This window comes from Centrocercus urophasianus, unplaced genomic scaffold (genome assembly GCF_019232065.1).
Source record: "Centrocercus urophasianus isolate 14NV4802_14NV808 unplaced genomic scaffold, USGS_Curo_1.0 seq_10, whole genome shotgun sequence".
In the NCBI taxonomy this organism is placed as follows: Eukaryota; Metazoa; Chordata; class Aves; order Galliformes; family Phasianidae; genus Centrocercus; species Centrocercus urophasianus.
Window position 1 is genome coordinate 73,966,541 of NW_024884142.1, and position 12,676 is coordinate 73,979,216.

Sequence of the window (12,676 nt, forward strand, 5' to 3'; positions counted from 1 at the left end):
CTTTCCTGACAAGTGCTCCCTCAGGGCTTCCTGAGGTATGTCACTGGACCAGAAAGAGAGGAGACTGCAGGATGATAGGATCCTAACCAGGGGCCTGAGACGAGGCCTGCTGCAAAACTGGAGGTGCAACAAAAAGGGGAAGGAAAAGCTGAAAGCTGCAATGTCAAATTACTTTATTTAAAGCCCTACAAAGGCACTTCCATCCCTGGGAGTTGACAATAAAATCTTTTCTGCATATGTTGACTGAGGCACAAAATAGTTACCAAACTGACACACAAGAGAGGTATGTACGTATTTTCAAAGTCCAAGTCTGAAGATCTCAAGTTGGCTGCTATGTGCCTGCATAAAAGATACCTACCTCCCATCTGTTTTTATAGAGGTAGGGTGGTTTTGGTCCTCTTATGTTGAAATGGAAGAAGAACAGTCTGTGTTTATCTCAGCTTTGGAGACACGTGGTGTCCATGCCACAATGCAAAAGGTTACTCTGATTCAAAGAGCCTGGTGTCCCTTCAATTTAGGGTTGAGACACAACAACCAAGGAGGTGAAATGTGTTCTGACTAGCTTGGGCAGAGAGCACTTGTGTGCAACTAGAGATCCTCTTCAAAAGGGAGAACATACTACAGTCCTACATCAGGCCTGAGGGTCTTGACTACAAGTTGGGTAAGAGTTCCAGCTCGAGTTCTGCTCAACTTGTTTTCCCAATGTGAGTGCGATGTGATTTCTAGTTTGCTTCCTCAGTTCTCGGAGAATATTTTAGCTTCCCTAAGGTGAGGCTTTGAGAAAAGAAACAAGAACAGCAGTCTGAAATGCTGATCCTCACTCTCAGGAAAGGTGCAGTGGTGAGAAGGAAGAGCTCCTTGCAGTAGAATCATTTGGTCAGCAGGGAGAATTCTTGAGTGCAATCACATTGTCCAGCAGGTGTAAATAAGAGCAATCAACAACACCATGGCCACAGCAAGGGCAGCATTCTTGCGATTTTCCTTACGAAGCACACTCAGTTCTTTCTCTGAAAAAAAAAAACCCAAACCCAAATCAAAACCCTTGTGTGTGAATGCTGTTTTGTGTTTTGCTGCTGTATCTCCTTTAAAAATTGTTTTACAAGCACAATGCTACCTCGTCAAGGCCTCCTCTTGAGTCTGCTAATTATAAAATATCCTGGGCAGGAAGGAGGCTAGCAGGAACTTTTCATTTGCTAATACATCCTGTCACTCTCAGTAGCTGTCTTTAGGATTGCTTCAGTCCCAGTCCAGTTCCTATCTGCAAATGACCTTGTTCTAGGACCATACTAAGGATTGGCTTGTTCTTTAGAACAACTGTTTGCTCCTTTAGGGAAGGAAGAAGAGGACAGAGAGGGCAGAGAGTTATTTTTACCCTTTTTTAGATGTAATTTCAGGACTCTCAATCCAATCTTTTCTCAGTGCTTTAACTAACTTAAAATACAACAAACTAGCACTGCTATCAAAAGAGGCTTTTAGCTGTTCCTTCTGCCCCTGTTCTTTGCCTGGTACATGTTCGTACATCCACCCAACCACTGTAATCATAGCCTCAAGTATGTCAGCTGGAACAAGCATGGATTTAATTAGAGGCCAGAGTGATGACCTAAAAAGACTGTGTGCAGAGGCACTGTCTATTCTGCTCCAGAAGGAGCAGCCATCACCATTAGATGAGGCTGTTGCTGCTGTCTGAGCAACCTGTTAGACTTCTCTGTTGATGGCTGCTGTGATGGTTGACTGCTGGTACAGAGGTGGCAGCCACAGCCTGCCTCTCCTCTAGTGTTAGGCCCTTAGGGAACTGGTTTGAATGTATTTAAAATAATTGTTCTTCTTCTGGAAGCAAACCTTTAACATCAATTAAAATTTTAAATTCAAATTTAGTGGCCATACCTTGACTTTCAACTCTCTGAGCCTTGAAGAACACTTGTGCTTCTGTCCCTTGGGTGAGCTTTGGTGCTTGCACTGCTGCAGAGTGGATCTGTTCAGAGCTGGGAGGCAATTAAATTTCCTCTAGCTTACTACATGAATCTATCTCTGTCAGAGCAGCCTCGATATAGATGGGTTATGGCCACTGTGGAAGTACACATTCTGCTGTATCTGGTCTATTTTGGCTTCTCCCACAGATGCTGATATCAACCAGACCCCCCTTCACCCATCTTTTGCCCTTGAGCAGCCTAGGTGGAGCCTATGTTTTCCAGCTCCTCTCCTGTGAATGAGGCAGAACCCTCATCTTCCCTTATAAATATACATGCCATGGGCTGAGTACCCAGGGAGTGGGGTCCAATGGTGCCCCTCACTCCAAGTGCTATCCTGTAGTGCGCACAGTAGGGCTCCGGGCAACTGCAGTTTTGCTGTGATGCTCACCTAGGAAATCTGGACTGTGAACAACCAGAGCATGACAACATGCAAGGCAGCATCCCCAACAGCACGAAAATACTGTCAAACATGCAGGAGCTCAAGAGGACTCTTGTTTTAACTGTCTGCAGTAGGGAATGACCCTGGTGCTCTGATATTGTAGGCAGCAATTCAATGTGAACTTATGCTGATGTGTAGCATAGCCCCCAGAGACCAATGCAGGGAGAAGCTTCCCCAAGGAAAGTACACCTGGCTGTACTCCAGTCAGCATTTAAAAGATTGCTCAGCAATTTTTTATTTTTTTATTTTTTTTTTAAAGAAAGGGTAGAAGTTGTTAAAAGCCTCACAAGCCAATCTGTCAGCTAAGACTTTATAAATAGTGGTAGCTTGGGGTATGCGAAAGGGATTTTTTACCTCCTTCATCAGCTGATACCTAATTTTTTTCTCCCTTATAATATCATGGCTCAAGTAGATGCAAAATGGGCTAAAAAGATTTCCCCCAGTCTTGCTCCCTTTGGTTGAGCCTAAATTCAAAGGCAGAAGTTAGAGATGGCAGGAGCTTGAAGATGAAGCTCAGCTGCAGCACTGATGCCATTCAGCCCAGAGGGACCATTTTTAATGAAGCTCTTACCATAGTTGTCAGCTTTGGTCATTAGTAGGTTTCTCTCTCTCTCCAGTGACTTTCTGTAATGAGAAGAAAAGTTCATTACCCGTGAGGCACAAAACAGCCTACTTCTTTACTTATACAATGGAAGAGAGACTGTCCCACTAGCAGGAATATTTGCTAACAGAATGAGCTTATCACCACTTTCACTGTGTGTAGGTGACAATTTAGAATCTCCCAACTGAGCAAGAGAAGAGACAAGACAGTTTTAGATGACTTTTTACTTTTTTCAAGATATTTTTTTCTCTCTTTCAGGATAATGTCATTACAGGTCAGCAGGACAGGAGTGTCTGTCCAACGGTGTATTCTCTCTGTTCCTCTAGGTGGGATAAGTCCTGCCATGACTTCAAGATGGGGCAGGATCCACACATGCTCTCTATGGAATCCTGCCCCTCTGGTACATCTGTCCCAGTGCTGGAATGCTAATTCTTTTCACTGATTGAAGCTGGAATCCCTTTGTCAGTGGTATCCAATTTATACAACTTGGTCAACCCAGAAACAAGCTGAATCCAAGCCTGTAACAACCAGCTAAACAACCTGTTGTAGACTGAAGTCCCAGGGTACTACTAATAAAAAGCAATTCAGGCCTACCAGCTCTTGCACAATATGATTAATTAATACACAGTTTAAAATATAAAAGCAAAACAAATTGCCTAGGAGCAGCAGCATTCCCATTACAGCAGTGAGGACATGGCCACTCCTTTCAGATTGTGTGCATATAAACAAACGTGCACCAGCAAATCATCTCCTCGTTCAGAGCAGACAGAAAAGGTGGCAAGCATAATAGTTTGTTGTTCCCTACGGGGCAGAGCAAGGAGCTGTTCTAGAAACAGATTCCATACCTGTGAACATCTTCTTAACCTATGTGTACATCCTCTTAAGTGAGAGACAGCAAGAAAGCAGGCTTCATCAGCATCTGGAGAGTAAAGCGCTTTTACATGCAGTCAGGAAAGGAAATGCAGAGTGCACCCAGGAGGAAGTGAGAAGACATTTGCCAACAAGGCTGAGCTGCTGCTTAGAAACTTTCTTTGTAAACATAGTCAAGAAAGCTGATTGGAAGATGAGACAGGAAGAAAACATGGGTAACTGAACTTCAAAGTGGGAAAGCAGAGCTCTCCTTCACGAACTATGTGCTGCGCCAGGAATTTTGATCGTGGTACCTTCTGACATGGTTTGTGAATGTACTGAATTAGGCAACAGAATTTCCACTTCCAACTCCATAGAAGTTGTACAATTTAGAAAAGGTCCCAGAATTCCCATATCTTAATTCTTTGCTCTTATTTTCAAGGAGAACTCATACAGATATATCCCATCTTGTCAATTTACCAACTATAGGTTGGTTTGTTGGCCACTTCACTAGCAGATGATTGCAGACAACAAGCATTAAAAAAAAAAAAATTAGGCCTAGATAACAGACTGGTGAAATGGGGAGCTAGAGATGAGTGACAGGGTGACACAGGACCCTGTCAAAATACAAATGAGGGATATGACACTCCAATAAAGGAGGAGAAAAAAACCAGCGTGGCTTAATGAATGTGCAGAGCAAGGCAACTGAGTAGAAGAGAAGAACAAAGAATATAAGCTGAGGGTGGTGAACATCAGGGTGTGAAAACACTGTCACTGCAAGGATGATTTGTAACTGTGCTCTGTACAACTAAACAGGCAACAGGAAATTTCCTTTCCTTGGCCTGCAATTGAATTTACCAGCCTTTTTGACAGGAGCAGAGCAATAGGATGCTGGAAGAACATCCACAGACATATAAATTTGAGAATCATGTGGGAGATCAACTATTTCTTGCTTAACATTCTACAGAAAGATCAGGCTCTGCCTGTGCCTACTATAAAATCCAGGTGAAAGTCCTGTCCTCAGTTCCTATTTTACAGCTGCCTCTTTTACATCTGTAAAAGATTTCACAGCACTTGTCCTTCTACCCTTTCCCAAGAAAAGTCAGTGTGTCACTGCATCCCTATATCCAGACATATTTGCAACGCTGGCACAACTAGAGTAATTTCCCTCAGCCCCTTTTCCAGTTGCAGCACAACCTGGTTGGGCCATCAGTAGTTGCTGCACATCTTCCACAGCTGAACTCAGGCAGCTTCAGTTAGGCTTGAGTAGCAGTGTGCAGTGAGCTCTGCGTTTCATATACAGATGCTTCCCAGCAGGACAGGACCCTGCTTTGCTAATGAACAGTTAAGCTTTGCTTGGCTAAGTGCGACGCAGGTTTCAGAGGGAGGCTGTAAGATAAAGCTCTCTCCATGTATCACTGAACTTCTCACACTGGCAAGTTCTCCAAGATGGGAGGAGACAGTCTTGTAAAGAGGAAGCATGCATTCCCATTCTTGCTCAGCGCCACAGCAGGATGAAAGCTAACTGAAGTGTGCAGCCACAGCTGTGAATGGAAGTGGTCATTCATACCTTCCTTCATGGCTGAGCTTCTCCCTGCGCAGTTTGAGATCTACTTCTTCCATGCTCTGTCTGCAAAGTGACAGCTTTTCCTCCAGTTCATCAATCTGGAAAACACATCAGTCACTGTCATTTCCTCTCCCAGCTAAAATGGTTCTATCTCTATTCAGAAGGAAAAGGCGCTTCTGCTGGAAACACTCATAAACACCCAGCAAGAGGTTCTGCATTATGTCACCTGGATGCAGCTTAGACAGTAAACATATTACAATACACCATGCCTTCTCTGAAACCAGTGCTTAAAAACCATGTTAATACAATTTAAGAGCAGCTTTGGTTAGCAAGCTGCTAGCCCCACTGCTAAATTATCCATGCCACTGCCTTCTCCATCCTCTCCACCAGAACTATTCTTCCTGCTCAGTCTGCAGTCGTTCTCAATGGAACACTCTCTGTCCATTGGTTCATCATTTCATGAGACATAACAAAAGATATTCTGCCCAATTCTGTCAGTGCTCTTACTTTCTGCTGACTAAAAATCTCCAGATTCCACACAATGCTTTAAAAGATGCAGCTGTTTTTACTGCTCTTAAATCAAACCCAAAGTTTGGCTCCCCTGCTGGAGAACAATAATTTGCTAATAAACCACTTGCCATTGAACTGCACCATCAGCTTTGCTGAGCTAGGGGCACAAGGGACAGAAAGTAATTACAATGAAAGAAAGACAAAGGAGGAATAGACTGCTGAATGAACAAAAATATTTTTTCCTCTGAAATCCTGCTGTTTCTTTTCTTCAGGCTGGTCTGGGGCATTAGGGACTGGAAGGAAGGTTGCGAGTGAGGATCCTAAGAAGTCATGTATTCACAGTGCCTCAGTTTCCCTGCTTGCAAAATAAGGTGAGATGCAGAGCTGTCCTTCCTCTCCCCATGGAAAGTCAAGTCCCAGCAGCTTCATATGTATACAAACATCTCAGGCCTGCTGCCTCCCTCACTACAAAAGATATGATGAGGCTCAGAGCCTCTGAATTCACTGAATTCTGGCAATGCTTACTTGTAATCTGGAGACCTTCTTAAAACAGAGGAACCCAGAGTGCACTTCAGTCCAAACTGACTTACACCATTATTAAATCTCATTTGTCAGGACCACATTGGACAGGGAGCCTGAAACAGCTTGCATAAAGGCAGACGAAAAGACAGAGGGAAGCTGCTTTGCTTACAGAGTTGAGCTAGATCCCTTTTAATACATTTTGTAATGAATTAATAAAAGCTTTCTTTCCAGCAGAAAGGCTAAAAGCACTTTTCAGAAACTGGCATCCACCCTCCACTTTTATGAATTCCCTAATTAAGACACTGGCAAAGCGCCGTATCACGCATACGCTGACATCCAGCAGTGTCAGGTAATGAGGTTTTTGTCTTCTGACCCTCATAAAAGAGATCAAAGCCAAACGAAGAGGTGGGGGCGAAGAAGAAAGACGTTCCCCGAGCAGCCTTCTCATGCCTCGTCACCCGCCAGCACACTCGAGCAGCTCCTTTCACGGAGGAATTAGTGGTTCTTACATCTACAAATTCGGTTACGTTATTAAAGTAGGTCCAGCAGAGATTACTTTTTTGAACTGTTTACATTTAAATGCTAACTCGTGGTTCATGGACGTACACCCATTCTCACCACACTTTTAGAATAATTCATTTCATGGCAAATCATTTTACAAACGCTGTACCCACAGCAGGCTAGAAAACACATACCAGGCACGATACTACGGTCTAAAATAGATCCAGCAGATCAGCTTGCTGTGCTGGGAAAGGAGAAAGGGCCGGATCCCACTTAAATCTACCCTGGGTCTCCTCCTTCACTCAGCCTCGAATCTATCCAGTTAGCAAGCCCGCCCCGAATCAGCCCAGCAGCTCTGCAGGGCAGCAGTCAGACGGGAACACGTCATGTGGAGACTCATTCAGAAAGCTTTATCAACCACAGCAGCTCAGGAGGTAACACTGGACGGAAAGCTGAAATTATGATATCAGTAATGAAACACAAGCTTCACTTTCTCTGATTTGAAGGGATTTTATTTTCCACCCCCTACCTATCCCCCGTGGGTACAACAGAGACAAGCCCTGCAGGCACGCACAGCCCAGCACTCCCCGGGCTCAGCCGCCCCGCACCGCCGACCCCTCACCTCCCGGGCCACGCTCAGCCCCTCTCGCTTCCTGCCCATGGTCCCGGGTCCGTCCGCACACGCGCATGAGCAGAGCGGCGCCCCGCTCCCCCATCCGAGCGCGGCCACGTCCGCACGGCCGGCGCCATCTTGGTGAGGCGCCGCGCTGTGAGGCGGCCGCCATCTTTGTGAGGGCGTTGCTTGGCCGCCTCACGGCCCATTAGTTCAGAAATGGCGGTGGCGGGGGGTGTGGTGGTGTCCGAGTAAAGTGGATTTTCCGCTCTCTAGGTGACCCCCGGTTCCTCACGGCAGGGCTTTGGCAGTAGTCAGCGATATCCTGTCATCTGACAAGCCAGATGCCTTTGGGTTTGTCGGAGGGCGAGTCTGGACTGACAGGGCAGTTTTCCTCTGATGGGAGCCATCAGTGGTCCTTTGGCGCCCATGTTACACATTCAGCTCTAGCTGGGCATGTGTCAGTAACAGCCTAATTTTCTCTCTGTAGAAACTAATGTAAGAGCATCTGTGCTTTTTTCAGCTTCCCACTCAGGTGCTTGGCAGTGTTGTGGAGTGAACCCAAAGGAGCCTCAACTTCCACCTTCCAGGAGAAACACAGAAGAGAGTCAGAAGGAAGTGAAGAACCTGAGCAGGACTAGGCGAGCAGCCCTAGGAAAAGCACTGGGGCAGGGAGAAAATGAAGAAGCAGGATTCTGTCATTTTTTCCTCCTCTTAGACAGAATAGTTGCTTAGTGAGTGTAAATACAATCTTAAAATGCATAAAGGCTTGAAGAAAACTCATCTGTTATGGTTTGCAACTCAACAGAAAGCATTTTCTCCTTTACGAAGGTGACTATTGATTCACAGGAGGTCTGTCAATTCTTACATGCACGCTTTGTCACAGATACACACATCCTATTTTGCGTGCAGATGAGTGTGACCACAAAAGATGTGTTGTCACATGTTTTGGGAAGACAGAAGGGGAAAAGTGGTTCCTTCTTCATGAACAAACTATAGATTTTAATTCATGTCTTGTTCCTCCTGGCCCTTCTGAATTCATCAGGCTGATAATCTCATTATGCCACTCTCATGGTCTTAGATCTCCTTGTTCTGCCCTGAGCAGGCGCCCCCTCTTCAGCCTTTTCCTGCATTACATCTTCATTTCCTTTTTAATATCATTCAGGTCACCTACACATTAACACAAGAAAGAAAGAAACTTCCTCTGCAATTTTTTAATCTTTTCCTTCTTGAAACCTGAAGAACAGTTCTGGAAGCTTTTCACATGCAATAATCTTTTGTTGTTGTTTTTTTTTTTAAATATATACGCATATGAGTATGAATTTGAATGATTCCATATCAAGTGGCTGCTGACAAGCCACATGCATATTTAAACTGGAAATCAGAAGTTTCTGGCTGTGAGTGCAATCAGATTATGGAGCATGCTTGTTGCAAGAGAAGTAAAAGAATGAGGTAGTTTTCAGTCAGCTTTTGAAAGGAACGTTCACTGGCCATTCCATCTACGCGCCAAAAGGTAGGATCAGATGTACTGATGCCCCCCAAGTGAATGTTTGCTTTACCTACACACCAGGGATGCTACCACTGTTTTGATACCCATTCTACTGCTCTTTGGCCAGGAAGGCTTCCCTCCTGTTTACAACATAATTGAGCTTGTTGCATCTCAACCTGTTTTCAGGAGACAAGGAAGAATTCATCAGCATTTGTTACCTTCTTCCTCTCCTGATCTGCACTAAGCCTCTCTAACTGAGACCTTGCTGGTATTGAAAAAGTAAAAAAAAAAAAGAAAAGATTACTCCCTTGTCTTCTATAAAGTATGCCTTATTAACGTACCCAAGAATGAAATTTGCCTTTTTATGCAACGTCTTCACAATGATGGTGTTCAGTTCTTGATCCCTGTAACTCCTTGATCCATTTTCTCAGTGCTGTGGTAAGTCACCTCTTCTCCCCCCCCTTTTTTTACCGGTGCATTTAATTTTCATACATCTCAGTGCAGTATTTTATACCACTCTTACAGAATTTTAGCTGACTGGCTGTGAGATGTTTCTCCAGTTTTTCAAGATCTTTTGGTTTGCAGTGCTGAATCTTGCAAGCTCTTCCAGGCATGGGACTGGTACACCTCTGTATTTCATTATCTGAGTTATTGAAGAAAATACTCAGTTGTTCTGGTGTGGCATCTCTGGAACTGATCTCAGCAAGTCCTCTTGTTCTAACTGTAGAATACTGGTAACTGCTTTCAGAGTTCATACCCATAACAACTATCATACTGGATTGTTTCAGAAAGCCTTACTATGCATCACAGTAGCTTTCAGTGCTGCTCCTGGTATACCTACTATTCCAGTTACTATAGCAAAGAAAGTTATCTAGTTTGACGTGGCTTGTTCTTGGTTTTCACTCAGCTGCCTTTTTTTCTTTTTTTCTTTTAATCCCTAGGTTATTTAATAATTTGTTCCACATTCATTCAGAAGATGGAAAGGTAATGGCTGAGAGCTGAAGAAGCAATATTTTCATGAAGGCTTAGGGATGCTTGATTTTTATCAGGGCACTGCTGACTTTGAGGGTAATTTAATAGAACAGACATTAAGTCTTCACTACTAATTAAGACTTTACTAGTAAATCAAATAACGTCAAGCAATGTTCCCAGAATACAAACTCAATCATCTGTGTTAAGTGTCAGCACACCCTCAGCATGATTTGGCTTGGTCCCCCTAGGACAGTCCGAAACAGCATTTAGGCATGATTTGGATGTTATCACAGGCCAAGCACCATTCCCAGTAGGCTTTTGCATGAGGTCACTGTTTCAGATAATATGGATGTGAGCCATTCAATGCTAGTTTGCAGGATGCGTCTAGGAGAATGTTCCTGGGCACTCCTGATTTACAATCTTCCTACCTCTTTTTGCCTTCTCCATCTGCAAGATTCACTGTGCTCTCTAGGCACAAATGAATCAGTCCTCTGACAAGTCTGAGAGGAAGCTGAGGCCGACACCTGACTTCATAGATGTGAAGAGTGAGACAATATCTGGCCCATTCTTTACAGCAAATAAGTAGCTGAGCTGGTGCTGAGTCTGGGGGCCTGGGCTCTTATCTTAGACTGTACTATGGAGACCATTCCTCCATTCCCCCGGCATCTCCTTTTCCATCTTGTCAGGCAGTGCCTTGTGAACTGTGGAACTGGAGGGACCCCCATGAAACTTCTGAGAACAGATTTCTCTAACATATCAGGTGCCTAGTCCGGTGCCTTCACTCCTCTCCCATCCCAGCGTTGCTGTTTAAATGGAGCTGGTCACTGGGACAGGATACCCATGACAAAGGAATTGGCAGAAAATGTCACCAGGGCTGAAATAGAGATGTGTATTGACCTTCTGGAAGAAGGAAGGGCTGAGTGATCAGGAGAGAAAAAGCAAACAGAGATGCTGTGAGCTGGATCTGAGCAGGATGATGAAGAGCTTGGGAATAGCTGATGAATGGCTGCTAAGACATGCTGAGCTGAAACTGGACAAATACCCTGTCTTTAGAGATGCCTTGTCAACAAGGGCTTTGCTTTTCTCCCATCTCCTTCCTATATGACTAACTCATATATTCCCCTTCCTTTTCTATAAGCAGGGATGAAATTCCAGTTCTCTGATAATGACCAGGTAGTGAATTCCAGTGCAGAAATGTCTGCCCCTCGTGGGGACAACAGCAGAATTAAGTGCCACCGGGTAACAGAAGAGTGACAGATAGCACTGCTAGGCTTCCGCAGGCTGAAAGATGCTCCTGTACTGGAGTGCTTTTTCCCTCTTGGAAGATATATATAGAGAAACCAGTGGAGTGTATCTTTCATTTGTGTGTATCATATTCTCTGCTTCCACCTTGATGAGCTCCACACAGATTCTGGGAACAGCTTGAGATTATGGAAATAATTAAATGAAATTAATCAAAACAACCTACCCTGAGACAGAACTAGCATTGGTGAAATACAGAGTTGAGCCAAGAAGGGATTCTGTAGCCAGGGATGATGTCTGCTCTCATCAATAGATTCTGTTTGGATGAAATCCTGTGTCCTACATGCCTCGGTCAAACATGTGGAGCTCTGAGGAGTTGTGCGCCTCATGCAAGATCTTGACTATCCACGCAGTGCAGTAATTGCAGCAGGGAACAGATGGAGTCCTGCTTTTTGCAGAGCCAGAGACAGCATGGTGTCATAGATCTCAGTTTGATACTGAATGAAGCTGAACTCCAAGTCATGCTGTGTTAGTTTGGAGAATACAGGAGAGCTGGAATGGCCTTTAGAGATGTGATCCAAGGAGGATTCATGGGGTCCAGTTGGTGGGTCCCATTCTGCAAACCTGGGGTTCTGATTTGCCCGAATGTATTACTGAAAATTGGAGATGCCCTACTGCTTTAGTCTCTGTCTGTTCACTCAGGACGTACCAGCCCTAGTTTTCTTATGCCAGGTACTAGTTTGCAGGCATTTTTCTGAGCCTGCCCCAGCCACTTGTGTTACTTGTTCTATGAAAGCATTGCTATCCTCCTGTGAACATGCTGCAGCACCTCATGAGTCTGAAAAGCCGCGCAGGCATAGTTCCTATCTACTGAACACAGATACGTGCATAGTTACAGGAAGAAATATCTGATAGGCTGTGAGGTGCTTAGATATACTGTGGGGATGGGTCCCTTATAAATATCTGAGAACAGAGAGACCTAAGCAGCTTTATGAAGTACTGTGTTATTGGGGCCACAACCCTGTGACTTGAGTTTATTCTGCAGCCAGCGGAGGTGCATCCATCACAGAGATGCGTGCCATGGTGCAGAGACAGTACAGGGCCTCACTGATTGCCCAGGAAGTCACGGGGAGCTGTGTATTTCTAAATCAGGGCATGGCTGAGTGGAACAGCCTGCCCTGCTTTTAACATTTGGCAAGCATCAGATGAGGAAAAACGTGACTGTCACAGCTCCTCAGGATGAGTTCGTTTCTGATGTGCGTGGAAGCTTGGAGGGTCATTTGAGGAAACACCTGATGGCATCCATGCCAGTTCAGAATTGGGTGGCTGACTTTATAGCTGTGTTTTTCAGTGGGGATCCTGCACAAAAGCCTGAGCTTTTCTTGGAGATTTATGAATCTT

The 12,676-nt window shown here is 44.6% G+C and overlaps 1 protein-coding gene across 3 annotated transcripts; it reads right to left on the minus strand.

Annotated features, from left to right (window-relative positions):
- Positions 1-156: 156 nt before the first annotated feature.
- Positions 157-7,661, minus strand: CCDC167 (coiled-coil domain containing 167). 3 transcript variants are annotated; one of them, XM_042813164.1, is made up of 5 exons: positions 7,582-7,661; positions 5,430-5,524; positions 2,981-3,033; positions 1,885-1,959; positions 157-1,007 (listed from the first exon to the last, which is right to left on the minus strand). In XM_042813164.1, the coding sequence occupies exons 1-5, from the start codon at positions 7,618-7,620 to the stop codon at positions 904-906; spliced, it is 366 nt and encodes a 121-aa protein (XP_042669098.1). In that variant the 5' UTR covers positions 7,621-7,661; the 3' UTR covers positions 157-903. The 3 variants fall into 3 exon arrangements, with proteins under 3 accessions (XP_042669098.1, XP_042669110.1, XP_042669102.1); XM_042813168.1 differs by having other exon boundaries at positions 921-1,007; positions 1,885-1,982; XM_042813176.1 differs by lacking the exon at positions 1,885-1,959.
- Between the last annotated feature and the right edge of the window lie 5,015 nt (positions 7,662-12,676).

Excerpts from the sequence above, each read along its gene's own strand:
- CCDC167 (XM_042813164.1), bottom strand. The coding sequence starts at position 7,620 with ATGGGCAGGAAGCGAGAGGGGCTGAGCGTGGCCCGGGAG. Across the intron at positions 5,525-7,581 it reads GGCTGAGCGTGGCCCGGGAG|ATTGATGAACTGGAGGAAAA; the intron begins GTGAGGGGTCGG and ends TGTGTTTTCCAG. Across the intron at positions 1,960-2,980 it reads GACCAAAGCTGACAACTATG|CAGTGCAAGCACCAAAGCTC; the intron begins GTAAGAGCTTCA and ends TCCACTCTGCAG.